The following is a 27,748-nucleotide window of genomic DNA, read 5'->3' as shown; positions in this document are numbered from 1 at the left end:
AAAATGGAGATATAGAATCTCACAGGCAGCAAAATACAAAATCTCAGCCTTTCTATAGCATTCTTCATCCGCTGATGTTGTGACCGGAGAGAGCATCAGAGCATGTAAAGGGAGGAGGGTGGTTAGGGGAGGAGCTGAGAGAGGGAGAAAGAGAGGGGAAGAGGCGGCAGTAGCAGGTTTGTGAGAGCAGCAGAACAGAGGAGGAGGAAGAAGAAGGAAGGAGGAGGAATCAGAGCGAGAGAAACCGTGTGGCTGCAGTCAAGAGGGACACACACACACACTGAGAGAGCGAGAGAGGAGGAGAGACAGAGAGAAGAGAAGGTAAGCAGGCCATGTTTGTGTGTTTAACGCCTTGGTTTCCAGGCTGAACACGAGGAATTGGACAAGCTGCTATTCATCCAGGGTGTGTTTTCCTTTTTCTTTCTCCGTCTGACGGCAGGATGTATGAGAGGAGAGCAGAGAGCCGTAGCACTGCAGAGGGATGCAGAGAGATGGAGGAGAGAAAACAAGGGAGGGAGGGAGGGTAGGGGAGGGATGAAGGGCCGGCATTATGCTCCACAGACATTAGGAAGTAAGAGAGGAGAGAAAAAGAGCAACTGAAGGGAGTAAACATCTGCCTGTGCTTTGATGTGCAGCAGTGAGGGAGTGGGTGTATGGAGATTGGGGAGAGGGGTTTAGCATTTGAGTGACAGTATGCAGGAGTGTGTCAGCTGTCAACATCATCATTTTTCCCTGCGTGATGGGGATGATATAAGTTTCTAATGGACCACACCCGGCCTCTGAGATTATACGATGGGTGCAGCTGGGGAAGGTGTGTGCGTGCGTGTGTGAAAGGCATGTTGGGTGCTGGCCAAACATGCTTACTGTTGCCGCCCATTACTGTCAGGGCACTGGATTAGCAGCGTGAGAGTGATGTTCATTCTCGAAGCAGTGAGGAGTCGAGCCAAGACACTCCATGTCCTGACCGAGATGTTGTCACTCAGCTGTGTGTGTGGACACGTATGTGTATATATACCATCCACCAGTGTGTGTTATTTGCCTGTGTTGTGTAAGTATGCAGTGAAAGGCTGCAGTGCAAAACGATCATCCAACCTCTTGCTCCTTTCCTCACTGCTCGGTTAAATTGTTTCCTGTATTGTGACTGCAGAAATAATATCCTCCACCATATTGTAAAAGCATGTCGCTCAGACAGGAGCAGGGTCTCGTCGTCTTGGCGAAGGGAAACAGTCTCTGAGATGCAGCCTGCTGAGAACAGCTTGACCAAGCATTTGTTGTTTTACCATCTCGATGCCAAGGCACATTTTCACAGCATTGCAGACAATACATTTAAAAAAAGAGCTGTTAGGATTGAGGAGGTGTTTCTGATGAACCCTCTACCCTCACAGGCATCACGATAACCGGCACAGATGGCACATTTTGTCTTCAGCAGCCTTTCGATATACATAGAGGGCTGCTGAGGCATATTCTCCCAGAATATAAACAATGGAGACTGTCTCCCTAACAAGAATAACAGTCTGAGTTGTTTCTATAAAACAACACATGTTTATATTACTTGGCGAAGTGGCTGTAGTGATTGTATTGGAGAAAAAGAGGAAGTCAGGTGATGGTGTTACAGATCAACACATATTTGTTAAGAAGGGAGACTGTTGTTCAATTTGTGTTTCCAACCAACGTTGTTTTTAAAGCAAGACTGGTCGTCCCCTAACCTGGACAAAATAGTCATTAAAACCCAATCCCATGGTCTTTCATAAAACCTTATCAAGTCTTGTTTGTGCCTTAACTTTGTGGGGAAATAAAACTGCTCTGTTATGGTTAGACACAGATTATCATCCACCAGAAACTTAGACACTTAGTATGTAGAAGTAAACCCCAGCCTCTTCTATAATTATCCATCCCAACTTCCTTCCTAAAAGCTAGAGTATGGATGAAGTAGGATTTTGTTGGTTGTGTGTTCCTATTGGTTGATGGCTGTAAAACTACTTATCGATATATGCATAATCACATGATGTGTGGATAAAACAACTGAGATTTACATGGTGTTATTTTGGTTTACAGATCATGTTATTAATGCACTGACTGCGGTACTAATGGCTGATCTGTCTGCAATTCAGCAAAATGAGTCTAGATGAACGTTGTATGACGCAGGCTGTTATCTGATCAGCTGACTTCTGACCTCACTGAGGCTCCATCATGTTTGTGTGATCTGCAGCTAAGCTCTTAACTCGATTTGAACTGAAAAAGTCTTTTTTTCTGTTTGGATGAAATGCAAAAAGTGTGATGTCTGAGTTTATTTATGGCTCAGTGACGTTTTGTTGATTTGATGTTTGTAGTCATGTTTTTGAAGTGATGTAAGATAGCAGGAGTGCTGTTCTTTCTGAGCCAGGAACACCTGTTTACTAGTATAGTTGTATAACACAAGATAAGGATAATGGGGACTTAAATGTCATCTATACAGAGCAGTAATACATAGAGAAACAAAATGGTGTTTTCCTCCCGGTGAAAGACATAAGAGCATCAGCATGAACTGCAAAAAACAAGATTTAAAACGGGTACGATAGAATCTCAGGAAACAAATCATTATGCTGTGAATCTATGTTGAATGGTATGTGGATTCCAACTTTGATACACAAATGTGTATTACTGATTAATTTGAAAACTATGAAGAGAATCTAGCTTTTTTTTGTACCATCAATACAACTCTTCACTGCCCCACTAAAAACTACAGTACAATAGAGCTTTGGGATGTTTGTACAATCTACTTATGTCTCTTTACTGATTCCAATAGTGATTCTTCCAACAACCTATAGTTCTGATCAAACTGCAACTATGGAAAACAAAATTATTTTCTTCCCCTAAAATTAAAAGAGTCGAACACAGTTACCTCAATCTATCCCCTTCTTCCTTAATATAACCCCACTCTACTTAAAAGTTCTCCCACAATGCCCCTCAGTGATGACATCACCACGTCGTCATAAACTCAGACGATGTTGTCATTCTCCCAGGACAGTTAGTTGTAATTCCCTGAACTAATCCTAAATACATTTAAAAGGGTTTTCTCCTCAGTTTCTTTAGTTTTCTTCAAATCGGGTGGTCCTCCTAAGGCATCAAAAGGTCAGGAACTGCAGTGCTCACAGTCATGAGTCATGCCCTCATGTATTTACCCTGTAGTAGCAATACATTCAAATGTATTCCCAAAAGAAAACGTTTTGTCTCGATATCCCTTCCCTGGGATATGTAAAATGTCCTCATAAATCACCAAAATCAGATTACTCCACATTGAGTCCATGCATTCTCTATATTACAAGTTTATTCCATACTAGTTATCTGAAGAGTTTTTTTGAACGTGTTTTGGCCTAGAAGTGTTTCCATTGTATGAAAAGCTTCTTATTTTCTCAGATTTTTTCTCAGAGCTGTGGATGTTTATTTGCAATTCATTTCAAAAAAAATATTCACAACAAAAAGACTTAAATATGTGTTGGAAATAAAGGAGGATAGTGGCAATAAATATGATAATGAACAACATATAATGAAAAGCACAGAGCTCTTAATAACATTCCATTAGTGTAAAGTCCTCCATTGTTGATGGATGACAAATCCATTCACACAATATCTTTAAAGTACTATAATTGTGCACTTTGAACATTACAGTGAGACATTCCATTGTTTTGCCCATGTATTCCACTCAACTCTATCAATCAATCAATCAATCAATCAATCAATCAATCAATCAATCAATCAATGTTTATTTATATAGCCTAATATCACAAATGTTACATTCGTCTCAGTGGTCTTCACAGTTTGTACAGAATATCAGTATGACAATACGACACCCTCTGTCCTTAGACCCTCACATCGTACAAGGAAAAACTTCTGGAGAAAACCCACAGTTTAAAGGGAAAAATGGGAGAAACCTCAGGGAGAGCAACAGAGGACGGATCCCTCTCCCAGGACGGACAGACGTGCAATAGATGCCGTGTGTAAATTGAAAAGATAATACATTTGCAACATAGGTAGTCCAAATGTTTGGAAATGCATGTGTGTATAATAGGAAGATGAATCCACGAGGATATCCATCCAGGACTTATGATCCAGGACCACAGCCACGACTCAAGATCCAGGGCTCGCGATCCAGGACACAGGACCGCAGGATCATCCATGACTCCGGATCCCGGCGTATATAGACACCAAAAAGAAAGAAATTTAGGGAAGCTGGGTTAATCGGAACATGAGAGTACACAGGTATAGACAGAGAGAAGGAAGAAGTAAGATGTCCCCCGACAAACTAAGCCTATATCAGCAAAACTGAGGGCTGAATCTAATCAGCCCTAACTATAAGCTTTATCAAAAAGGAAGGTCTTAAGCGCACTCTTAAAAACGGATAGGGTGTCTGCCGCCCAAACACAAACTGGAAGCTGATTCCACAAATGTGGAGCATGATAAGAAAAGGCTCTGGCTCCCATTGTACTTTTAGAGACTCTAGGAACAACCAACAACCCTGCATTCTTGGAACGCAATGCCCTAATAGGACAGTAGGGTATAATGAGTTCTTTAAGGTAAGATGGCGCCTGCCCATTAAGGGCTTTGTAGGCGAGAAGAAGAATTTTAAATTCTATCCTGTGTTCCATAGGGAGCCAGTGTAAGGCAGCCAGAACAGGAGTAATGTGGTCCCTTTTCCTAACTCTGGTTAGTACACGAGCTGCAGCATTTTGAATCAGCTGAAGCGACTTGACTGACTTCTTGGTACACCCTGATAATAAAGAGTTACAATAATCCAGCCTTGAAGTAACAAATGCATGGACTAGTTTCTCTGCATCGTTTTGAGGCAAGATATGCCTGATTTTTGCAATGTTACGTAGATGGAAGTAGGCGGTCCTTGAAATTGATTTTATGTGGGTGTTAGAGGATAAATCCTGATATAACACCAAGATTCCTTACAGTCTCACTGGAGGCCAAATTAATGCCATCCATAATTAGTATATCTTTAGATAATTTGTTTCGTAGATTCTTCGGGCCAAGTACAATAACTTCAGTTTTGGTCATGTTTAACATCAAAAAATGTAAGGTCATCCATTTTTTTAAGTCCTTGAGGCAGTCTTGAATTTTATTTAGATGATTAATTTCATCAGGCTTGATTGATAAATATAGTTGAGTATCATCCGCATAACAATGAAAGTTTACAGAATGATTCCTTATAATATTGCCTAACGGAAGCATATATAATGTGAACAAAATAGGTCCGAGCACTGAGCCCTGTGGCACTCCATGGCTAACTTTGGTTTGCGTGGAAGATTCATCGTTGATGTGATGAAAACTTCTGTGTTGCAATGTTGAGGTGGAATGAAGGAGACTGGATCGTCGTTAGCCACAGCACTGAGAGTTTATTTTACAAGTACATTAATACAGCCGGGGAGATTACTTCGTTTCACACATCTCTGTGCACCCACCAAGCCATCTCTGACACAAAGAAACCACAGCACGCATCAACATGAGAAGAGGCGGAGCCATCAGAACCCGCGTTTACCTAATCAATAGCAGATGTGAGACAATAATCTGTTTGTCCCGCAAAATGCAGGCAGGCCTGGACCCTTCCCCCACAGGAAAGGGGCGAAGCTTTTGACCTGTGACCTCAAGTTTCAGAGAGGAGCTTTGACTTTAATACAAAGAATGTTTGCAATATCACAGATTCTAAGAAACAGTAAGAAACTCTATAATCAAGATCAGATTAAAATATTCTCTTACAGTTGACACGTACAAACTGAGAGCGTTCAGATAGATAGGACCTAAACCAGCCTAAAGCAGTTCCCTGTATGCCAACTAAGTTCTTTTTGCAATAGGATATCATGGTCGATAGTATCAAATGCAGCACTGAGATCGAGCAAAACAAGAATAGAGACAAGTCCCTTGTCTGAGGCTATTAGAATGTCATTTGTGACTTTAACCAGAGCTGTCTCTGTGCTATGATGTGTTCTAAAGCCAGACTGAAAATCTTCAAATAAATCATTGTTTTTTAAGTAATCACACAGCTGTTTTGCGACCGCTTTCTCAAGAATTGTTGAGAGGAACGGAAGATTAGAAATAGGTCTATAGTTGGCTAAAACCTCTGGATCGAGGTTGTGCTTTTTAAGAAGCGGTTTTATCACTGCAATTTTGAATGATTGTGGAACATAGCCTGATAATAAAGACATATTCATAATATTTAATAAAGAAGTGCTAATTAATGGAAAAACTTCCTTCAACAGCTTAGTTAGAATTGGGTCTAACATACACGTTGATGGTTTAGAAGAGAGAATCATTGAATTTAATTGTTCAAGGTTAATGGCTGAAAAGCATTCTAGTTTACTATCTAGTGTAATATTAGAACTTACGTTTCCGGGAGCTGTTGATAACACTATACTGGTGAAAGGCAAGAGGTCATTAATTTTGTTTCTAAGAGTAACAATTTTATCGTTAAAAAAGCACATAAAATCACTACTACTGAGTGCTATGGGAATATAAGGCTCAATCGAGCTATGGCTCTCTGTCAGCCTGGCTACAGTGCTGAAAATAAATATTGCATTATTCTTATTCTCATCTATTAATGAAGAGTAGTAAGCTGCTCTCGCTTTACGCAGTGCTTTCTTACATTCATTGAGAGTAATATGCCAAATTAAACGAGATTCTTCAAGTTTAGTGGAACGCCATATCCTTTCAAGTTGTCTCGACTTTTGCTTTATTTTGCGGGTTTCGGCATTATGCCATGGAGCTAATCTATGTTGTTTTATTTTCTTCTTTTTCAAAGGAGCAACAGAGTCTAATTTGATTCGCAGCGCATCGATAGCACTATCAACAACATGATCAATTTGGGGTGGTGTACATTCTTTAAATTTGGCTATAGCACTAACAGATAGGTTTCTGCTGCAGGAGCTTTTGACTAATGCTTTGTAGTCTAGTAACAGTACTTCAAAAGTTACTAAGAAATGGTCGGATAAAGCAGGATTATGCGGTTCGACTAATAGTTGCTCAATTTCAATACCATAAGTTAGAACAAGGTCGAGAGTGTGATTATAGCAGTGGGTTGGTTTATTTACACTCTGACAGAAACCAACAGAATCTAATATAGAGTTAAATGCAACAGTAAGGCTATTTTTATCATCGTCAATGTTACAGCCTGGCGAGAGGTCCCAGGTTCAGATCCCGGACGAGTCCCTATTTGTTACAGCCTGGCTCATAGGCTGCAACAAAGATGGGAGACTAGACAAGTTAAGTGTAACAAAAAGCATATTTATTTACAATACCACAAAAACCAAAGGTCTTCAAAGAAACCTAATAAATGTGGAAGTCAGTTATCAGTAATGGTTGCGTGTATGGGTGTGTGAAAATGTGCAGAAACAAAGACGCGGCCGTGTCCAACAGAAGAGTGAGAGCGCAGTATGGGTTGGTGTTGGCCTTTTATGTAGACGGCCCAGGTGTTGCTCATCAGGTTGATCACCTGAAACACAAACAAGAGCCAGCAAGCAGAACACAAAGACAGAGACCTCTAGTGGAGTGGAGGGGGTCGTAACAGTCAACATGAATATTAAAGTCACCTACGATAATTACTTTATCTGTTTTAAGAACCAAAGTTGATAAAAACTCAGAGAATTCTGATAAGAATTCTGAATAAGGACCTGGTGCACGGTACACTGTAACAAATAAGATTGGCTGCAAAGTTTTCCAGGTCGGATGCGTAAGACTAAAAACGAGGCTTTCAAAGGAGGTATCATTTAATTTTGGTTTAGTATTGATAAGTAAACTTGAGTCAAAGATTGCTGCAACTCCACCTCCTCGGCCCGTGCCTCGGGCAATATGAGTATTGATATGGCTGGGTGGAGTGGCCTCATTTATGCTGACATATTCTTCATGTCTCAACCAAGTTTCAGTGAGACAGCATATATCAATATTATAATCTGATATTAAATCATTTACCAATATTGCTTTAGATGCTAGAGATCTTATGTTTAAGAGACCACATTTACTGTAATCTTCCTGTTTTGTTGCACTGTAGTAGTTGTTACATTTACTTTTATTAGGTTATTATGTATGACACCTCTATTAGGTTTTACCTTAAATTGTCCTTGGGCAGACACACACACCGTTAATATTGGGTATTTTTTTGGGTTCGGGATTCCTATCGATGACTGCCCAGGAGAGTGCGCAGAGAAGCGTGTAAGACTGCGACTCCGCCTCCTGGTCTCAACTCCAGTTTGTCATGGATTAAGTCCACAAAGCCCTGAAATGTTTGCCGCAATGAGATTTGCACCTTCCAAAGTAGGATGAATGCCGTCTCTCTTAATCAGACCAGGTTTTCCCCAGAAGGCTGTCCAATTATTTACGAAGCCCACATTGTTTGCTGGGCACCACCAAGACAACCAGCGCTGAAACTCTACAATTTCACAAGATGGATGGGAGAAGATGGTAGGAAACTTTTGAAGGGTGTCTTTGCTGAAGATGTTTGTTATTGTTATAAAACATCAGTGAAAGTGATTATTGATATGCAGAGTGAAGAACTTTGCCATAGAGACGCTGTATTGACAACGATTTGTATTCCATCCTCTCCGAGTAAAATATAGTGAGGTTTTGTGGAGAAAATCCTTGCTGACACTTGAAAAAAAAGAGACTCTCTCTTGTATGTTGAACCCACTGATTCTCCTGACAGAACAAAGGCAAAATAGAAGAGCAGCCTCCCTCCTCATCTACTCCTCATCCCTCTTTCTGGCTCTGTAATATGTTCTCTGTGCATTATTCATGAGCTCATTGCTGTCTCACTCTGTCTCTGCTGAGGTTAATCATATTCTGATTATGTACCTTCAAAGCACAAGGATACACTTTAGAAATGATTTGGGAGGAGAGAGAAAAGTGCATTCCTGCAAAATAGAAACCATTTGTTGCCTTTAAGCAGCTGTATAGGATGCCTTTTCCCCATCTTTCACACATCTTGATAGACTGTTTGAGGTAACCTTTCTTAATCTCCTCTGTCCTTCTCTTCTTAATCTTACCCTGTTTTGTTTAGTTTGTCTGTGTTTCCATTAGCAGTCTTGCTATCTCTCACCTGTTGTCTTGCTGCCACTGCAGTCTGAACACCATACGACCTACAGGCACAGATGCTTATCATTAGCCCCAAAATAAACAGGATTTTCTATGTCATTTGTTTCCAGCCGTGTTCCTGTCCCGGCCACCTGCCTGCCTTAGCCCTTTGCTCTTGTATCTGATCATCTTGCCTGCATGTTACTGACTGTAAGCTGCCTGTATGCCACTGCTACTGTATACACCTGTTTCTCCATACTGTGCATTAGCCCATGTCATGTCATACAAAACACTGACAGTCCACAAACCTGTTCAGTGTGGCGCTTCGGTAACCAGCAGTTCATGCTTCTAGATTTATTGATTGAATAGTGGCCACTGAACAAAGAAAATCAGTTTTGTAAACTTTATTATTCATAAAATGTAGTCTGTATGCAAGGAAATACACCAATACAAGATGCATCATCATGGCAGGCCTCCATACAGTGGCAGACCCATAAACAGCCCTACACTGAATTAATCCGTTGTAAAGCTTATGTTTATTTTATGTACACATACTAAACAGACCACCACAATACTGCCAGACAGCTCAAGCCTCTTTTCTAAATAGATTCAACACACGTACATCTTTTGAGGAAATATGTGTAGAATATGTAATTCTCTACATAGATGTGTTTAAAAATAATCTCAAACAAGCCCATAGTTAACTATGTCCTCAACATTATTGTAGACCAAAACTGTTTATTTATAATTATTACCACTTCTTCCAATATGCTAATACTCCTTAGCAGCTTTGTTTTTTTGGGTTTGCTGCATTTTTGGTTTTGCTGCTGTTTTTCATCGGTTCCTAGCGTAATATGATGAAGTCTGTGGTTTATGTTATTGACTTGTGTTCCCAGTGGCAGGAAGTATGGAGAATATTGATTGGAGTAACGAGATATTGATTGGTGGTGGCTGCAATAATCCAGCAGTGCTTTAGCTGACAGTATCTTTTGACTCACTCCTATATCTGTCAGCATATGAATACAGATGTGTAAAGAAAGTTATTCTACAGTGTGTGTATACTGCAAGAAAATGTAATGTAGTCCATTATACAGAACTAAAATGGTGTTCTTAGTATGCAACTACTGTATGTAGATAACTGTCCCATGCAGTTGTGTGTGAGAGGGTCGTACGTACCGCTGATTTATGAGATGTTAGTTATTCAGAAATAATTGTTACCGCAGTTATCTGTCGTACTGTGTGATACACAGCTTTTTTTTATTTCCAGGGCTGTACCAAATGTCATTGTTTTTCATTTGAAGCTCCTGTTGAGGTATTCAAAAGAAAAAATGGTATAGCCTACGTTTTGTTGGTATTTTTTATAATGTGATAGCATAAAACATTTCAAAACCCTTAAATGAAATTGTTAATTAAAATATTGTGGTTGTATAAATGTTAATGATGGTGCTGTGAGATTGTTGCTTGATTGCGGCATGATTACAGGTGCATGCCTCCCTCTGTGTGCAGAAAGCAGGAGAGCAATGTTTTTTTTTCTTTTTTTTTTAAAGTCCAAATGCCAACAATCTTGGATTGAAGCAGAATATTTAATTTCATAATAACATTTTGTGAATTTAAGAAAATGCTTTTATTTTATACATTTTGACTTTTGGACTTTGCAATGCACTGTTATTAGACATTTTGGAGCAGTCAGAAACAATCCTGCGCAGCCACCACCAGATTCTTATTCTACAAAAGGTATAATACTCATAATATTATTGGAGGCTAATCTTTATCTGCAAACACCATAAATACAGGGTTCGAACAAAAGACTTACTAAAGTATGAAAGCTGCACAGCCTTAATGTTAAAGTGATGAATGAAGCTTCAACACCTCCAATTATTTATTACAGCTCTAGTATTTCCATGTAGGTTTTGTGCCAGATACAATCCCACTCTCCTGCACTCATACACACCAACACAACGCTCACAGGGCCCGCTGAGCCTCGGCGTGATTAATAGTACCAGCAAGGGCTGTTTATCTTGGTAGTATGGCTCTATAGAGCCAGCTGACTTGCGCATACATACCTACATGTGCGCATATGAGGTTACTGCACTTCAATATAGAAAAACGTTGCCTGGATTTACAGCATAAAGCCTACAAGGAGATGATATACGGCTATAATTATAGCACATGGGTCTCCGGATGCCTTTACATCAGTTGTGCACGCTCACACAATCAAAAATACCATTACCTTTTTCTTTTTTACCTTTTTGTAAGTAGGCCTATATCCTCTTGGACTGAAAGCATTTGTATGGAAATGTTGATAATACTTTTTCGTTCTCCTCCTCCCAGGTTTCCTCCCCTCTTCACCTCACTGACCCATGAAAGAAGCCATGCCGGTCCTCACAGCAGGAGCGGGTGAGAGGAGTTTGCACAGACGCTCCACACATACTGTCCCGTACTGCTGGAAGCTTGCTGTGGTCCATCTGTTTATGTTAATGAACATGTTGTATTTTCTTATTCCTCTCCTCTGCAGGGCTTCATGAAACGTTGGCCCTGCTGACCTCTCAGCTGCGGCCCGACGCCAATCACAAAGAGGACATGGTCTTCCTCAAAGACGTCTTCAGTGAGAGGAGCTTGGGATACCTGATGAAGGTGAGGAAGTGTTAATACTCAGTGCCAAAGTCTGATCTCACAAGTAACATTATTTACATTTAGACATATTATACAGCTTTCTACCATTGTTTTAACATGCACAATTTGAAAATATGCTCAGGAAAAAAGTTTGTTAAGTGGATTTTGTGGTCCTTTTTAAACTTTGCATTCATTCCTGAAACCCTCCCCTCTAATAGACAACATGTCATTGTGTTGCAGATCCATGAGAAGCTGAGACAGTATGAGAGACAGAGTCCAACCCCCGTCCTTCACAGTGCCTCTTCTCTGGCAGAGGATGTAAGTTCATCACACACACACACACACACACACACACACACACACACACACACACACACACACACACACACACACACACACACACACACACACACACACACACACACACACACACACACACACAAGCTAAATTACTTTTCCCCACTTGGGCACAGAAGTCAGTCACAATGAGTTAGCCCCGACAGAGAAAGCAATGTCGGTATCAAAAGTGAATTTTAATGTTCTCAAAGTGCTGAATCATCCCGATGCCCATCTAATGAAACTCCATATCCTGCTGCTCTCTCGCTCTTACCAGTTATCAGCGGGGAAACTGCTGACCTTAGCCGCTACTTATCTTCCCCTGTGTTCACGTCTGCCGTCAATCTATCTTCAATTATTCTCCAGTAAACTGCAGTGTGCATTACCAGTATACACATGCACAGGTTCACACCAGGTCACAGCTTATTTGGTTTGTGATTGGCAGGTGACAGAGGAGCTGCAGAGCGGACCAATGAGCACAGAGGAGAAGGAGCTGCTGCACCTGCTGTCCTCACCACATCTCAAGGTAAACACGATTTTATCTTTTGGTCATACAGTAGTATGAAAGTAAGGAGATGTAGCAATAGTGTATATTCATGTGGCCAGATTTCCTATAGACAATAATGTTCCTCTCTGAAGGTGTTTATAGACATCTGGCTGCAGTCCCTGCTCCTATGCCGCTTAATGTCAGAACCGTATTCTCAGCACGTCTGTCTTATGTCCCATCAGGCCGTGCTCTCGGTGCATGACACGGTGGCGCAGAAGAACTTTGATCCTGTGCTGCCACCGCTCCCCGATGACTTTGAGGACGAGCTGGATGAAGAGTCGGTGAAGATTGTGAGGCTGGTGAAGAACAAAGAGCCTCTGGTGAGTTACATTACATGTTAGACGCTTTTATCCAAAGCGACTTACATACTCAATACTGTGGACAATCCCCACAGGAGCAATTTGGGGGGAAGTGTCTTGCCCAGGGACACAACAACATGCTGACTGCAGTGGGGTTTGAACCTGTGCTCCCCTGATCCGAACACCAACGCACTAGTCCACTGCCCCACACACCTCCCCCTGAGTTGTGAAGGTTTAGAGTGGACAACTGGATGAAAAGGATTATGGGATTCAGACCTTCTGCTTTTTACTGATCATGATGTTGTTGATCTGTTCCTTAGGGAGCAACCATCAGGCGGGACGAAGCCACTGGGGTGGTGGTCGTGGCTCGGATCATGAGAGGAGGAGCAGCCGACCGAAGTGGTAGATGATGCTTCTTTTCATTTTGTCCCTTTGGGCTTTCTACAAGCTGTGTCTCAACAATAGACTAACAGCACCTTTAGTTCCAAACCTTAGGGCTTAAACAAAGGCAAGGGGTAGTTAAAGTAATTAAATACATTTTACCTCCCTAGTGCTTTAAAAATGTTCCAATAAAACATTCTGTGCCGGGTTAATAACAATTTAATCACCACATCTTTTACTTACAGTTTAAGGACGTGTACCCTATGACGAGCTGTCCCTAGTAGATATTGCTTTGTGTTAAAGATGTGCAAATCCTTTTTTTTTTCGGTAAATGTTTTGCTAATGCCCAATCATTTAAGAAATAGAAAACGCAGAAGCAGGAAATGCAAAAACGTTTACAGCATGAAAGTCGGCCAATACGCAGCTTTCATGAAGATGAGCCGCCAAAACACCTCAGGAGGCTCCTGATTTTTTCAGCAGTGTGATGGCATTTGCCTTCTTGCAACCAGTGGAAATCAGTGACACTTGTTCACACAAAATATACTGTATATGTAAGGAACAACAAATCAAAACCTGATACAGTAATGAAAGTGAGACCAATGTGAGAGCTACGCAGCAGAGATAGTGCGAAGTGAATCAATCACACTACACAGACTCAGCAAAGGTCCTTTCATGGGCGTTACCATGGAAATATCGGAAATCTCAGCGACATAAAGGTGTATGTTTGGCATTGGAAACGGAAATATGCATGATGGACAACTGAACCAATCAGTGTTTGCATACATTTATGTCTTCCTCTGTTTTCTTGCTGCGTCAAGTGATGGGAACAGCTCTTGTCAGTGTGGAGACAGAAGCTGTAGAGTGATTTCAGAATCAGCCTCAGGTCTCTTTGTAAATGAAAACTATATTTGAGTTTGATTGTACAATAGTGTGTCTGCTATGTTCTTCTCTGTCCTGAGGGGAAAGCGTATTGATCTGACTTCACTCAGCCTTTGATTTCATTGTTGTGGCTGCAGCTAAATAGATCACAGCTGATGATAGACGCGGCTCGTATCTGTGGATCTGACAACGATTTTAGATACGAGTGATAAACCCCAAAGACCCAGGGAAGACTCTTCTGTTGTCATTGATGTGTCTGTCTGCGCAGTCTGTCTTCATGCGGTCCCTCGTCCTCACAGGGTTGGTGCATGTAGGAGATGAACTCAGGGAGGTCAACGGAGTCTCTGTCATCCAGAAGAGGCCCGATGAGATCAGTCAGCTGCTGGTAAGGCCCAACGTTCTGATGTAGATTTGAAGAAAGGCTGCTGTAGATTGGCAACATAAAATATAATGAAACAATTATTTTCAATTTAAACTGGGCACTTAAAACCATTTTATCTTCAAAAGATAACAATACTGGTACTTATCTTTATTATAATCAATGTTATCTGTATTATCTGTATTATTATTATGTATTATATGGGACAGAATCAAATCAACATGCATAAAAACAATTAAAATCAGGACTTTTTGAATTCAAAGTAGTTGTTTTCAAGATATTTCTGGTGTATTTAATGCCATTAACATTGGATCACCATACCATAACTATTAGTGTTCAATGTAATACTTTTGCCAATCGTGACAGCCCTATTTTAAACCCAAGAAAAACTCTTCAAAAAACACTTTTTTCACAAGTTCTATACTTTCAAATATTAAAAAACGATATTATTATTATGTCATTGTAATAAGAAATGTATAGTATATATAAGTAGGCTGAACTAAAAAATGCTCTGCCCATGTTTTGTATATTTGTAAACAAGGTATTTGTCCCAGAAGGAAGCACAGGTAAATACTATACAGTATAACTATAAACTAAAAAGACCTTAAGACTCGATTAGAGGTAAATCCCCACCTAAAATGTTCCGATCATCTTTTATTTATTTATAAACAGGGTGCACTGTTAGTCCATTACAATTCTAATCCACCTCAGGGAGCCTTTTAAGTGAAGTATACTTAGTGTCTGTCTTTAATCCCAGGCTTCAGTCACACCCTCCTCTACTTCCTCTGTCTATTTGTGATCTAGTCCCAGTCCCAGGGCTCCATCACTCTAAAGATAATCCCCGCCATTAAAGAAGAGGACCGCCTGAAGGAGAGCAAGGTGAGAGGAAGAGTGACCGAGCATGCTCTGTGAAGCTGCAGCTGAAAGGAAACAGTTTGAATGGGGAAAATGTATATTTTATAACATTTCTTCAGTGGCACGACAGATACATAATTCTTTAAGTGTTTTTATACAAATATGTATTTTTTCTATACTCTTAATGTCTATGCAGGCCTCCAAAGAAATGTTCAGAGGGTTCAAATCAAATGTAACGGTCTCTTTTCATGCAAAGATGTTTATGTCTTTTATACACAATTATGTGTCCCCGGTGTGTAAGGATACTCACAAAGTGTCAGAAAACAAAAAATGTACATAATATCGTAAATGTGGGCTGGCCCACGGCCCTATCAGAAACGTTGCTATCAGAAACAATGCCCGACATGTTTTTGAAGTATTTTATTTTAATTACCTAAATAAAAGAATCATCTGAACTTGGTGCTTCATGTTTTTGATTACAGGTGTATATGAGAGCATTGTTTGACTACATCCCTTTGGAAGACAAAGCAACGCCTTGCCAAGAAGCAGGACTTCCCTTCAAACGGGGGGACATCCTACAGGTGGTGACCCAGGACGACCACACGTGGTGGCAGGCCAAGCGTGTGGGAGACAGCAACCTGCGGGCTGGACTCATCCCCTCCAAACTGTTCCAGGAGAGGTGAGGGCGGGGTGTCACATCATGTGTCCCAACGACCTGTGGTGTGAATAGATAAGTGCCAGGACCCCACACTGTGCTGGTATTTATGTTATGTAAACTGTCAGATCCACATTCATGTGTTCCACTTTGAAGGGTCAACCATGATTACATGGAGCATCAAAGCAGTCGTGCTGATACTGTTAGTGTCATAATCTGTCAGAAAGATGATCTCAGCTGGCTGGGATATCCCTGCCAAACACTGCAGCGTCTGTTGGAGTAATAACAACAGCTTAAACACAGGTCAGAGAGCTATCCAGGCCCTGATAAGCGTATATGGGTGTTTTGTTGTTTAAATAGATGTTCAACAAGTCTGATTGAGAAAAATGTCTTTAAATGTTTCAGCTTGATTGAACAAAAATAGCATATGCTCGGGTCTGCTTGCTGACATTATATCATCATTGATAAATTACGGAACAGGCCTAACCGAAACAATGCTTCAGCTTGAAGTGACAGTATAAAATGATCTCCTCGAAGTCAAAGCGAAGTAAAACAAAACCAGTGTATAGACAACAAAAACACCTGGACGAGACATAGAGACGTAAAAAGACCACTGAGACCCAAAAACACAACAAGGAGACAGAAAACTAACAAAGCCACAAAGTGGAGTAATAAGGACCACACATAGATGGCTAGGACCCAAAAGAGACACACAATAATCCCATAGATGAAAAAAGAAGGCAGAGACCTAAATGTGTTTTGTGTTTCTCTCAGTTTGGGTCCTTCCTCTTATGGAGGATGGACAGTGGGTCTTTACCATGTTTGTGCCCAGGCTCTCATGATCTGTTCATTTGTGTTGTATTTTCCTCTTTCATGTTGAAATCTTTTGTTCCAACTTTCTAACATTCCCTCCCCATCTTTTGCTTGCTGATGACTCTCTTCCTGCTCCATCCTCTCTGGCTCTCTCTTCTGCCGCATATTTCTCCAGGCGACTGGCCTACAGGATGAAAATGGGCACACTCCCGAATCCAAAATCCCCTAAAAAGCCTGCCTGTAAGTTTCTGCTTCTCAGGATTCAACTGCATCTTCAGCATTATTTAATCAACACAGTAGTGTACTACCCGCAGCCTCTCTCTCCTCTCCTCTCCTCATGTACTTGGCCACTGTCATTATGGGACAATGATATCTCCGCTGGATAAATGCAGCAATGTCTTCATTGACATTTATTGACCTTTTCTGTTGGTAATTGGCATACTCAGAGGCATTAGTATTCATTGACCGTCTTCTCCATATTGCTATGTAGACAACGTTTTTGAAAGGGATGCGAATAAGATGGAGGGGCACAGAGGCGAATAAGACGGAGGGACAGATCACACAGTTATGAATGAATCTCTTTCATGTTCGTCCATCTGGCCAGCGAGCAGCTTAAGTCGAATCAGACAAATCAAATCAAGTTTTATTTATAAAGCATATTTAAAAGCGATTTTTGGTCGAGCTAAAGTGCTGTACATGTAATAAAAACACATTACTTCAATCACAATAAAAGACAATAATCTAGACAGCGTTAGACATCACGCCCAGTGGGAAACAAAGCCTCAACAATACATAACGCTCTCACTTTATCGGCATGTAAACCGCCAGGTGAGTGGGTAATATGAGTGGTGGCTCTTCGTGGCGTGTAAGCTGCCAACGATCCGATTAGGTCTGAGCCAAGGGAAGACAACAATAGCTTATCAGTGTGTTAGCTAGCCCTGCTACGCCACGCTACAGCGAGCCTGGGGGACTCTTCTCTCTCGGCCTCCCTCATGCTCCTCCAGCTCCCTGATTCATTCCCCTAAATCCCTGCGGGGGCCCTTTAAATGTGACCCGCCCCTCTCCCCCTCTACCCTCATTTCTCTCGTCATACGCAATGACAATAAATCTCTTCAATAGTAAAATCCTCATTTCATAAATATCCAAATTCTCCTTCTTCCATCTGCTACCTTCAGCTTTACCTTCTCTAATGTGTCACACTTTGTGTCTCTTTGTTGCAAACTCTACCAGATGAGCAAGGATGTGATAAAGGTGGGTAACTGTGCAGCAACACATATGATTGGACTAGAACACAAAGACACATTTTTACACAAAACACTCAAAAGGAAATGTTCATAGAAGCATCAAAGCCTCAATGTGTGTGTTTGTGTGTAGAAAACTTGCATGTGTGTTAGTAAGGGGCCCATTTGGGATTTATTTAGCTTCCAGCTTAATTCCTCCCCTCCTGCTGTTAGCGCACCAGACTAGAATATAGAATAGACGTTCTCGCCTAGTGTGCGTATACGTGCGTGTGTGTGTCGCACCAGGTGATGTGCAGGCAGAAAAGCATCCCAGGAGACTATAGCCCAACCAAGCAGAGGTTGTTAAAGATAACAATAGCTCCTCTTTTCCTTTGCGTCATTCTCTGTCCCTATTATCTTTTGTTCTGTTTTCCTCCTCATCTTTATTTGATCTGCTGCAGTCCCAATCTGCTGTTTACAACGTTCTTCTGTGTTTCTCATTCTCTTAAAACAATGCATATTGTCATACATAAAATGAGTTGAAAGGACAGAATTCAGACAACAAGTAGTGTTTTTTCTATGTGAGACTGTTTGTACGTCAGCTGTGAATCTTTGGGAGGCGAGGTTTATTTACATGTGTGTGTGTTTGGGGGTCACAGCGACTCGGCTCACACACAGCTGGCTGCTTCCAGATGATGGAAAGCCAACTTTTTCCTACTCTCCTCTCCTCTGGTATTTTTCTTCCTCCCTTATTAGTTAGTGGACGTTGCCTCGAACGACGTTCCTTCATTGTCTCTTGGCTGCCCGTCGCCCCTCGCCTCCTGCTGTGTGCCTGCTTGCTGCCTGTCTGCCCCGCCTGCTCTACCCAGCGCCTCCATGGCCCGCTCCCCTCTTTAACTCTTCCACCTCCCCCCTACTCCTTAACTCTTCCAGGTCTCTTACCCTGTGCTTACCCCCTCTTTTCCCTGCTTGCCTCCCTACAGAGGACTGTGACTGTGAGGGCTATTTCAATGGACAGTACATAGGTGAGAGCGTGCACATCTTTCTCCACCTCCTTCTCCCTGTCAGCTCTTTGCCTGCTGCAGCCTGGCTGTGCGCTGGTTCCCTGGGTGCTTCTGGGCCGGGGGGGTTAAAACCACTGCTTGTGTAAGGTTGACCTGTCTGGGGCCGGGGTTGAGGGATAAGAGGAAGTTGTGAAGGTTTTAAAGGTTCAAGAGACAGGTTCAAAGACAATGCAAGAGAAGGAGGATGGATGAGAAAATGAATATCTCAATTTATTTTGGCAGAGGAAAGACTCTAAAGCAACACATCTAACTCTTAAGTGCTGCATCAATAGCATAAACAGATGGTTCAGGGACACCTCAAAGTGTTAAAGCAATCAAAATTAGACTGTCACATTTATAAATAAGTGATTTATTTTCATAATTTTATAGGGTCAAATGACGGTGTTCAATAGATACACTTAACACCTAGTAGAATAAAAAGTGTTTTTGTAAGGCCCCACATAGAATATGAATACATGAAAATGTACTAAGGTTGTAAGTTAACAGACCTGTTTAAAAAAAACGCCTTATTTAGGACCAAATAACAGTTCTTTACAGAACACTTTCTGGTACAATAATCCACTTTATCCTCAACCCCTCTCTTGCCTTCAACTGGCCGTCCCTCCCTCACCCTTCTTCAGACCCCCATTTACTCCCCCACATCCTGTGAGCTGCTGGAATGGTGATGAGCACAAGGAGCGATATAAACACACCTCTCAGCACCTTCTCCCAAGCAAAATACATTATTAAAACGGTATTTGTGCTTCCTATCATGCACTCTGCTTGGAGCTGTAAAACCCTTAAACCCTCCCCTTCATCCCTCCGCCCACCCCCCTCCACCTGGCAGTGTTTGGAACCTCCCCTTCCCTCCCGCCCTGCATCAAACTAACCGACCCTGCTAACCTCCCCCCCACACACACACAAGGGCCCTGCTGCGTTGGACGCATTTCACACTCAACCTGGCACGTTTGCTGCTCGTTCACCCTGTGTGGAGCTGTGAGGCTGGGTTGTGTGATGCTCTAACGCCAGTTATAGTCTCTCCTAAGTGTAAAGCAGTGGCGCCCTCCTGTGGCCAGGTGTTTTCCTGGGAATTTTATTCAGGTACAGTGCCCGGCTCATTCCCTCCTCAGGTACACACCACTGGTGGGGGAAACAGACAGTACTGGTCATGGGAGACCCTGATTGGTCACTCTCTGCTCTGACGCGGTGTTTCTCAGGGCCAGGCTGTCCTGTCTGTCCTGCCTCAGCACTGTAGCCTCGCTCAGAGCAGCATGCCTTGTTTGGACCATTATGTTGGACAATGATGTCTATTCCGGCTCACTAATATCAGCCTTGAACTGCTGTAATGGTGTTTATACTGTAGGCCTATGCCTTTTATAAACATGAATTTAAAGGAATACTTAAGCCACAAAATGACCATTTGTATATCAAATACTCACCTGTGGTACCTTGGAATTATGGAAGTAAAGCTTAGTTTTTTCGCATATCTTATTTTTTGGCTTGTGTAACCATTAGCCAATAACCAACCAAGGTAATACCCTAGCAGCTTCACCTAATGCATTTACTATCGGCTGCATGTAATCCAATTTGAAGCATGAAGTATAATGGCTCTGAGTTCAGCTCATATCTCACACTATCAAGTATTTACACTGCAAATAAGAGTGAGCTATTTTTATCCCTCTGCACTATTTACAAAGGTCTTTTTAATGCATGATGTAGATTGGCCTTGAATTTATTGTAAATATTGATTTAGCATTTGCCAGTTGCACTTATCTCATAACATTTGTCTAAGCTTTAAGATGAATGCACCATGGCAGTGAAGTTGTGTACCGATGTTATCTAATCATGTGTAAACAGTAAATCTGACAAAATACTTGTTTTTTCTTTCTGCTCCTTCTTTCCCTCCCTTCCCTGGTTTCCCTGCAGCTGGTTTACGGAGGAGTTTCCGGCTGAGTCGTAAGGACAGGCAAGATTCCTCCGGAGAGGGCTCTGATTTTGGGGACAGCGACTACACGACTTATGAAGAGGTTTCCCGCTACCAGCAGAGGCCCAATGAGAGGCCCCGTCTGGTGGTCCTGATCGGTGAGACCCCGAGGCACACATGACTAGGTTTAGACAAAATAGGTTTTGATAAACTATCGGTGAGCTGGATGCAATCCTACCTGGAGGGGAGAGAACAGATGGTGGAGGTAAACGGTACTCTGTCCCCCCCCTCCCAGTGAGCTGTGGTGTTCCACAAGGAAGCATATTAGGTCCGTTACTGTTCCTAATTTATGTAAATGACATGTCATCAGCATGTGACTGCAACTTGTTCCTGTTCGCGGACGACTCAGCCCTGCTGGTCTCTGGCAGGAACAGGTTGCAGGTTGAAAAAACCCTCAGCTCCGAGCTCGCCAGAATCTGCACCTGGCTCGCCGATAATAAATTATCATTACACCTGGGTAAAACAGAGTCCATTCTCTTCGGTTCGAAACATAATCTCAGCAAATCCGACGACTTCTCAGATGCAGTGGGCGACATTATTGTCACAAGTAAGAAGGAAATTACATACCTAGGATCTATTCTTGAGGCAAACCTCTCCTGTGACAAAATGGCATCCAATGTAATAAAAAAAGTCAATCAAAGAACTAGATTCCTATACCGGATCTCCTCTCTGGTAAACAAAAACACCCTGAAAACTCTGGCAGGAGCACTCATTCAAGGGTACTATGACTATGCTTGCACGTCATGGTACCATAGCACCTCCAAGGCGCTAAAAATAAAACTTCAAACATCGCAAAATAAACTGGTCAGACTACTGCTTGACCTTTCATCTAGAACCCACCTCACCTCTGCCCACTTTGACAACCTAGGATGGCTTAGAGTAGACGACAGAGTACAGCTACTTGCAATGGGCCTGGTCTACAAGATCCACTACACCTCTATGGTACCCATGTACATGTCAAAATTCTTCCCAAAGGTCAAGGAATACCATGATCATAACACCAGAGGGAGCTCCACAAATCATGTGAAACCCAGATTTGGCACAAAAAAGGGGGAATACACGTTTCGCAATTATGCCACATCAAGGTGGAACGCTCTTCCCACAACTGTAAAGGAAAGTAAAACTATACTTACCTTCAAAACCTCTCTTAAAGAGCACCTTCGGGGGAGAGCATTGCAAAACTGGCCCCGGTAATGGTACAAATCTCAACCTGTCGTACAATGGACAGCTTCCCCCCCCCCCATCTATGTATATACTCGCATTTTAGACTCTGTTACTAACTGTATATCTGTAGACTTGGTATGTCTTAAATGTCCGGTTAGGATGTATTAGAACGAAATCTAAAATGAAAATTGTAAATAAGCAACCTGTATGTAAAAAAACACCTGTATGTAAATTGTAAATAAGCCATCTGTATGTCAAATATGTCTTATATGTCTTAAATGACATGATGAATTGGAAATGGGGGACCCTGATGTAAACAAGACGAAAGTCTTTCTCTGGTCTGCATCCCCTTAACAATTGTATGTTTTGAGCTGTACTGTACTGTACCCAATATACAAGCTGTTAATAAACTTTTCAATCAATCAATCAATGACCTGTAACAGCAGGGACCTCTAGTGGACAAAAGCGTGTGTTACAGCATACTGATGACATAGTTGTTGGAGCAAAATGATCCATGTCAAATCAATGTTTTGTTTATTTTCTTTCCTTTCAACACACAATCTTGCAAAGGATCCCTTGGAGCACGAATCAATGAACTCAAACAGCGGGTGATTGCTGAAAACCCACATCGTTTTGCAGTGGCTGTACCACGTGAGTTATACACACACTTAATGATCAATTAACCCATATTATAATGAATGATATGACAACATGCATACACATTAAAGATACATTGTCGTCCGTTTATTTAAAGAAAACTGAGAAGATAGTAAACATACAGCGTAATACTTGTATCATGCAGAGATCACCATGCGGTTTCTTTGCGGTGGAACATTATTTGCCCTTCCACTCATAGTGAGCACCTGTTCACCTTTCCTAAATTAAAGGGCCAAACCCACACCTATAAGTAATGTCACTATAATTCATCACCAACATCAATCATAACAATAATATATATATATAAACACAGGCAAATCCATTACATCCTCTGCATAGTAAAATAACACTTACAAAACATTAATAATATTTCATTATAAATATAAATAAGGTCAATATGCAAAATGGCTTCAACAATAAACATTCAAGTAAATTCCTTGTTGTGTTCCGACAGATACCACCAGGCCCAAGAAGCCTCATGAGAAGGAGGGTGTGGAGTACCACTTCGTCACCAAACAGCAGTTTGATGCAGATGCTTTAAACAACAAGTACGTTTACACCGATACTTTGTGTACCGTATACTTAAACATAGAACATTGTTGATTTAAAATGAAACTATATCCTTTAAGAAATACTACATTTATCCTAGAACTAAGCAAAGAAACTGCTAAAAATAATGTGTAAAAAATATATTTCAGTTTTGTTTTTTAAGCTATCAGCACCATTGACATTGAAACAGAGGACTTGAACAACTTAATTTCTAGGATACTACTAAGTATTTTGTAAATATACATGTGAGAAATGATTTGTGGCCCGAACAAAAATAAACCTTAAACCTGCTTAGTATAGAAAATATGAAAGTTTCATAATTTATGTGTAAACATATAAGATTGGTTCCCTGCTGATTTAAATGTTTGTTGTTTCTCCACAGGTTCATAGAGCATGGGGAATACAAGGAGAACCAGTATGGCACCAGTATAGAGGCTATCCGCTCTGTGCAGGCCAAGAATAAAATGTGTGTGGTGGACGTTCAGCCTGAGGTGAGGGTCATGCTGCAACAGCTGAGCACTTCATGTTTAATCTTCATCCACATGTATCATGTCATGTCCTGCGCTACAGATCCTGCAGGCAGCAGCAGTGTGCAGAATGTAGGCAGTCACATCAGATCTGCTCACTGTGTCTGAGGTTTCTCTGTTGACCCTCTCCTATCATGTCTGATTTGTGTCCGTTCTGTGCTCTATCGTATGCAAACCCTCCATCACTCCAGGCCCTGAAGAGGCTGCGGACAGCAGAATTCAAGCCCTATGTAATATTTGTCAAACCTCGTGTTCCGGAGAGCAGACGTCGCCGCAGCGCTGCCACTTCACCAGGAGGGGGGGAGCGTGGCCGCGTAACAGTGAGTCCTGCAATGTCTCTCTGCAGAACTGTGTCCCCATTCAGTGGCTCAGAAAGATAGCATATATTTTACACCAGTATGTATTGTGTACTGTTTAATGTAACAACAATTATATTTAGATTCAGATTCATTAGCCAAGAGTGTGACTCCTACTGTAGCATTGCTCTAATTTAAATGTCCCAACTGTATTTAAAGGAGCTATAATTAGCACAACCTTAAACATCTACAACATTAAAATGCAACATACATAGCACTGATAATAATCCGAAAACACATCATAAATACTGTAACAGTTAACCTTTGACAGGAACCTATTGGAGGGTCTAAAGCAAGGGTGTCAAACTTAATTTCATTGCGGGCCACATTAGCATTAAGGTTGCACACTAAGGGCCAGTTGTAACTTTAAGACTATATAAATATATAATATATATAAATAATGTAATATATTACATTTTTGCCTCTGCATTGGATTATAATCAGATAGGGTAATAACTTCATAATTAACTACGTCTGAAAGCAGAAGTCTAGGGCAAATAATTGCAAGTCTCTTCAGTGTGCATGTCACAAAATGAGATGCATTGTGGGACATGTATTAAATGGGCAACCTGCTTCTGTAAAGCGTATAATAAACATATTATATTCTTTGCAAGCTCTTGGGGGCCGCATAAAATGAAGTCGCGGGCTGGATTTGGCCCGGGGGCCTTGAGTTTGACACCCCTGATCTAAAGGATCTAATTACATTGTTTTTGCCACCGGCTGTAACGACCAGCTTTTACCTTGTTTTTCTGCAACAGGACGAAGACCTCCAAGAGATGCGTCAGTCTGCCATTCAGATTGATCAGCAGTATGGACAACTGGTGGACCGGGTCCTGATCAAGGAGGACTCAGCCAGTGCCTGTGCAGAACTGAGAGGTATCTTGGAGAGGCTGGAGCGAGAGTCCTTCTGGGTGCCTATCAGCTGGGTGCGGACCTAAACCTAACTTCCAGAAGAACTTCACAACCACTTCAACCAAATCCTGCACCAGTCCTCTCCTAATGAGCCGATACCCCTCCCCTAAAGACCTGCTCCCCTGCCTCGGGGGGCGTTGAACTCTGACTGATGCAGGATCAGCCACAAACTAATGCACAATAAGGAGACGATGAGTCGGAGAAATACCTCGTTGTCTGGGGTTCTGCAGCAGAAGATAGCTCTCGTTGCCCAGAAATCACAGTGTCACTGTCACTTCAAGTCATATTTATTATTTTTAAATTATTGATCTACTTCAAAGACAAGGGAAAGATGCAAGTTTGTAGTTTTAGAAGTGTTTTAATTCCCCACGCTGTCACAGAGAGTGGCAAGTTTGGGGTCCCACTCAGAGGATTGCTCAGTCAGTCAGCTTTATTGTGACTCTTGTTGGAGTACCTTTAGTAGCATGTTTTTTTAAGGTTTATTCAACTCAATTCATCACAGAATGCTTCCTCTTAATTCTTACTGGTCCTCTACAGTATTATATACAACGAAACATTCAGAAAAACAGGAGAAAATTATATATGAAGTTAAGTTAATGTAATTTTAAACTACTGTGTTTTTTCACTGAATATAATTTCCACACATGGACGGAAACAAAATATTATCAAATGGAATGTGAGAATTTCATTTTCTACAGAACAGTTTGTTTATGGGACACGCATGAAAACTGATTCCTCAGTCTCAGATGTAAATATTGTAAATGTGACCTCCTCGTGTGCCAACGAAAGATGGCGTAGCACTTCAATGCAACCTGTTTACCTTTGATCCCTGGGAACCCACATCCGTTTGTGTGTAGAATAATACCGTGCACAAAGTGTGTGTGTGGATGTCACATTCACTTCCTGTTTTCAAAAACAAAAAAGGGAGGATGACATGATATCCATGGATTGCAAATCCTTTGTCTTTATCAGCAGATACTTTAATTAAATCCTAATTTAATTCAATTATCAAGCAAACATGCCAAACCTTATGTGATCACTGTTTCTCAAGAGACACAGTTTAATAACTAATGAAAACACATGTGTTCAAAAGTACCCTGAGTAAGTTAGCTAAATCAAATGGTTTGTTTCAGATTTATTCTTTTTTGTACAAAATGTTCAGTTTTTGTTACTATCCCTTCGATGTGGCTCAGCAATGGACAAGAGGAAAGTTAACTGAATTTCTTCTCTAGGTGAATCAGACTGTTGAAGCCTTTTCTTTGTGTCAGCTGAACTTCAAATGTTATAATTTCACAGAACAAGGATCTTGTCCCTTTGCAATTATTTCTGAAATGACTTTAGGTGAGGATATTTACAGTCCGCAGGGAGCGGAGAGACGATTACGAAGAACATTAGCTCCTTTCAAGTACATATCAGCATGTGCGTATCATATCAAAATAGACTTGTAAGAATGTAAGTCTACTTTATTGGGTTTATTGACACAAAACCGATTATCTATGTGGCTTGACTAAAGTATGGAATAACGATTCTATACTGACATTTCTATTGTTTGTGTGGTTAAAATGAAGCAGCTTCTAGATGCTTTTTTTTTTTTTAAAGATGCCATGTTCTCTTGATGTCTTCATGTTCTGGACAAACCCAGAATGTTGAGTTTATAACATGACCTGTACAAAGTGCCATAATTAAAGCTAGCTGAGTCAAATAATTGGTCTGTCATAAGATTTTTTTTGAATTGTTTCCTTTTCTATGAAAGCCTGCCTTTCCTCATACTTGTATATCAAATGTCAAAATGTTTGTTGTGTGAGTTAAAAATTCCGCCCGTGTCCACAAAGCCCTTCACGCATTACATCTCTATCAGTGTTGTTTCCTTTTGGTCTGCACTGGGAAGAGATTTGTGTCACATTGACAGATTAGCTGAACACTAAATAATTTAATCGCACTTCATAGGGAAAAGAGCCTCAAGTTCAAACATTTTCATTTCCTTGGTATAGTGAAAAAATAATCATCAGCAGCTACTTTAGAAGTTAAAGCCGTTTGGGCAAACACAACAAATTGTACAAAAGTACATTGTTTAAATAAGTATTTTCTACTCTTTTTAGACTAACAGCTTAATATATGTGTGTGTGTCCTTACAAAACATAATGTTTTGTTAGCATTGAAATCTTTTTTTATTATATTTTTGACGTACTACACTATTCTTTTTTTCATGATATTTTCTACAAATTATACTATTTTGTCACAACATCTATGACGTTTTCCATGATATTTTCATCATACTTTAGTATTTAATTTATGACATTCTATAATATGATTATAAAGTCAGTACAAATCCACATGCTGGACAAGTAGGACACACCTCTTTTATTTTAATTTTTTGATGAATCTCTTGTAGCAAATAATTGGAACCAACGGAGACAGGAGAGCTTCGATCTGATTTGAGACCCTGACATTCATTGGAAGTTACGGCTTGGGAATTGACAAAGACATTTCCTGTTACACAACCTTTGCCCAACCAGCTCTGAGATTATGTAATCCAA

General features: G+C 41.0%; 1 protein-coding gene across 4 annotated transcripts; it reads left to right on the top strand.

Moving 5' to 3' along the window:
* Nucleotides 1-152: 152 nt before the first annotated feature.
* On the top strand, nt 153-26,916 carry mpp3a (membrane protein, palmitoylated 3a (MAGUK p55 subfamily member 3)). 4 transcript variants are annotated; one of them, XM_034220193.1, is made up of 20 exons: nt 153-321; nt 11,374-11,439; nt 11,558-11,676; nt 11,896-11,973; nt 12,437-12,517; nt 12,721-12,858; nt 13,158-13,239; nt 14,397-14,482; nt 15,281-15,355; nt 15,814-16,010; nt 16,975-17,039; nt 18,030-18,050; nt 19,003-19,044; nt 20,098-20,163; nt 20,989-21,144; nt 22,781-22,861; nt 23,322-23,415; nt 23,799-23,907; nt 24,135-24,263; nt 25,058-26,916. In XM_034220193.1, the coding sequence occupies exons 2-20, from the start codon at nt 11,403-11,405 to the stop codon at nt 25,235-25,237; spliced, it is 1,836 nt and encodes a 611-aa protein (XP_034076084.1). In that variant the 5' UTR covers nt 153-321; nt 11,374-11,402; the 3' UTR covers nt 25,238-26,916. The 4 variants fall into 4 exon arrangements, with proteins under 4 accessions (XP_034076084.1, XP_034076087.1, XP_034076088.1 ...); XM_034220195.1 differs by lacking the exon at nt 153-321 and adding an exon at nt 365-403; XM_034220196.1 differs by lacking the exon at nt 20,098-20,163.
* Nucleotides 26,917-27,748: the final 832 nt, after the last annotated feature.

The sequence above is a fragment of the Gymnodraco acuticeps genome, unplaced genomic scaffold (genome assembly GCF_902827175.1).
Source record: "Gymnodraco acuticeps unplaced genomic scaffold, fGymAcu1.1, whole genome shotgun sequence".
NCBI lineage: Eukaryota > Metazoa > Chordata > Actinopteri > Perciformes > Bathydraconidae > Gymnodraco > Gymnodraco acuticeps.
The sequence above is the reverse complement of the archived record's forward strand: the minus strand, read 5'-3'. Positions and strand labels throughout refer to the sequence as shown.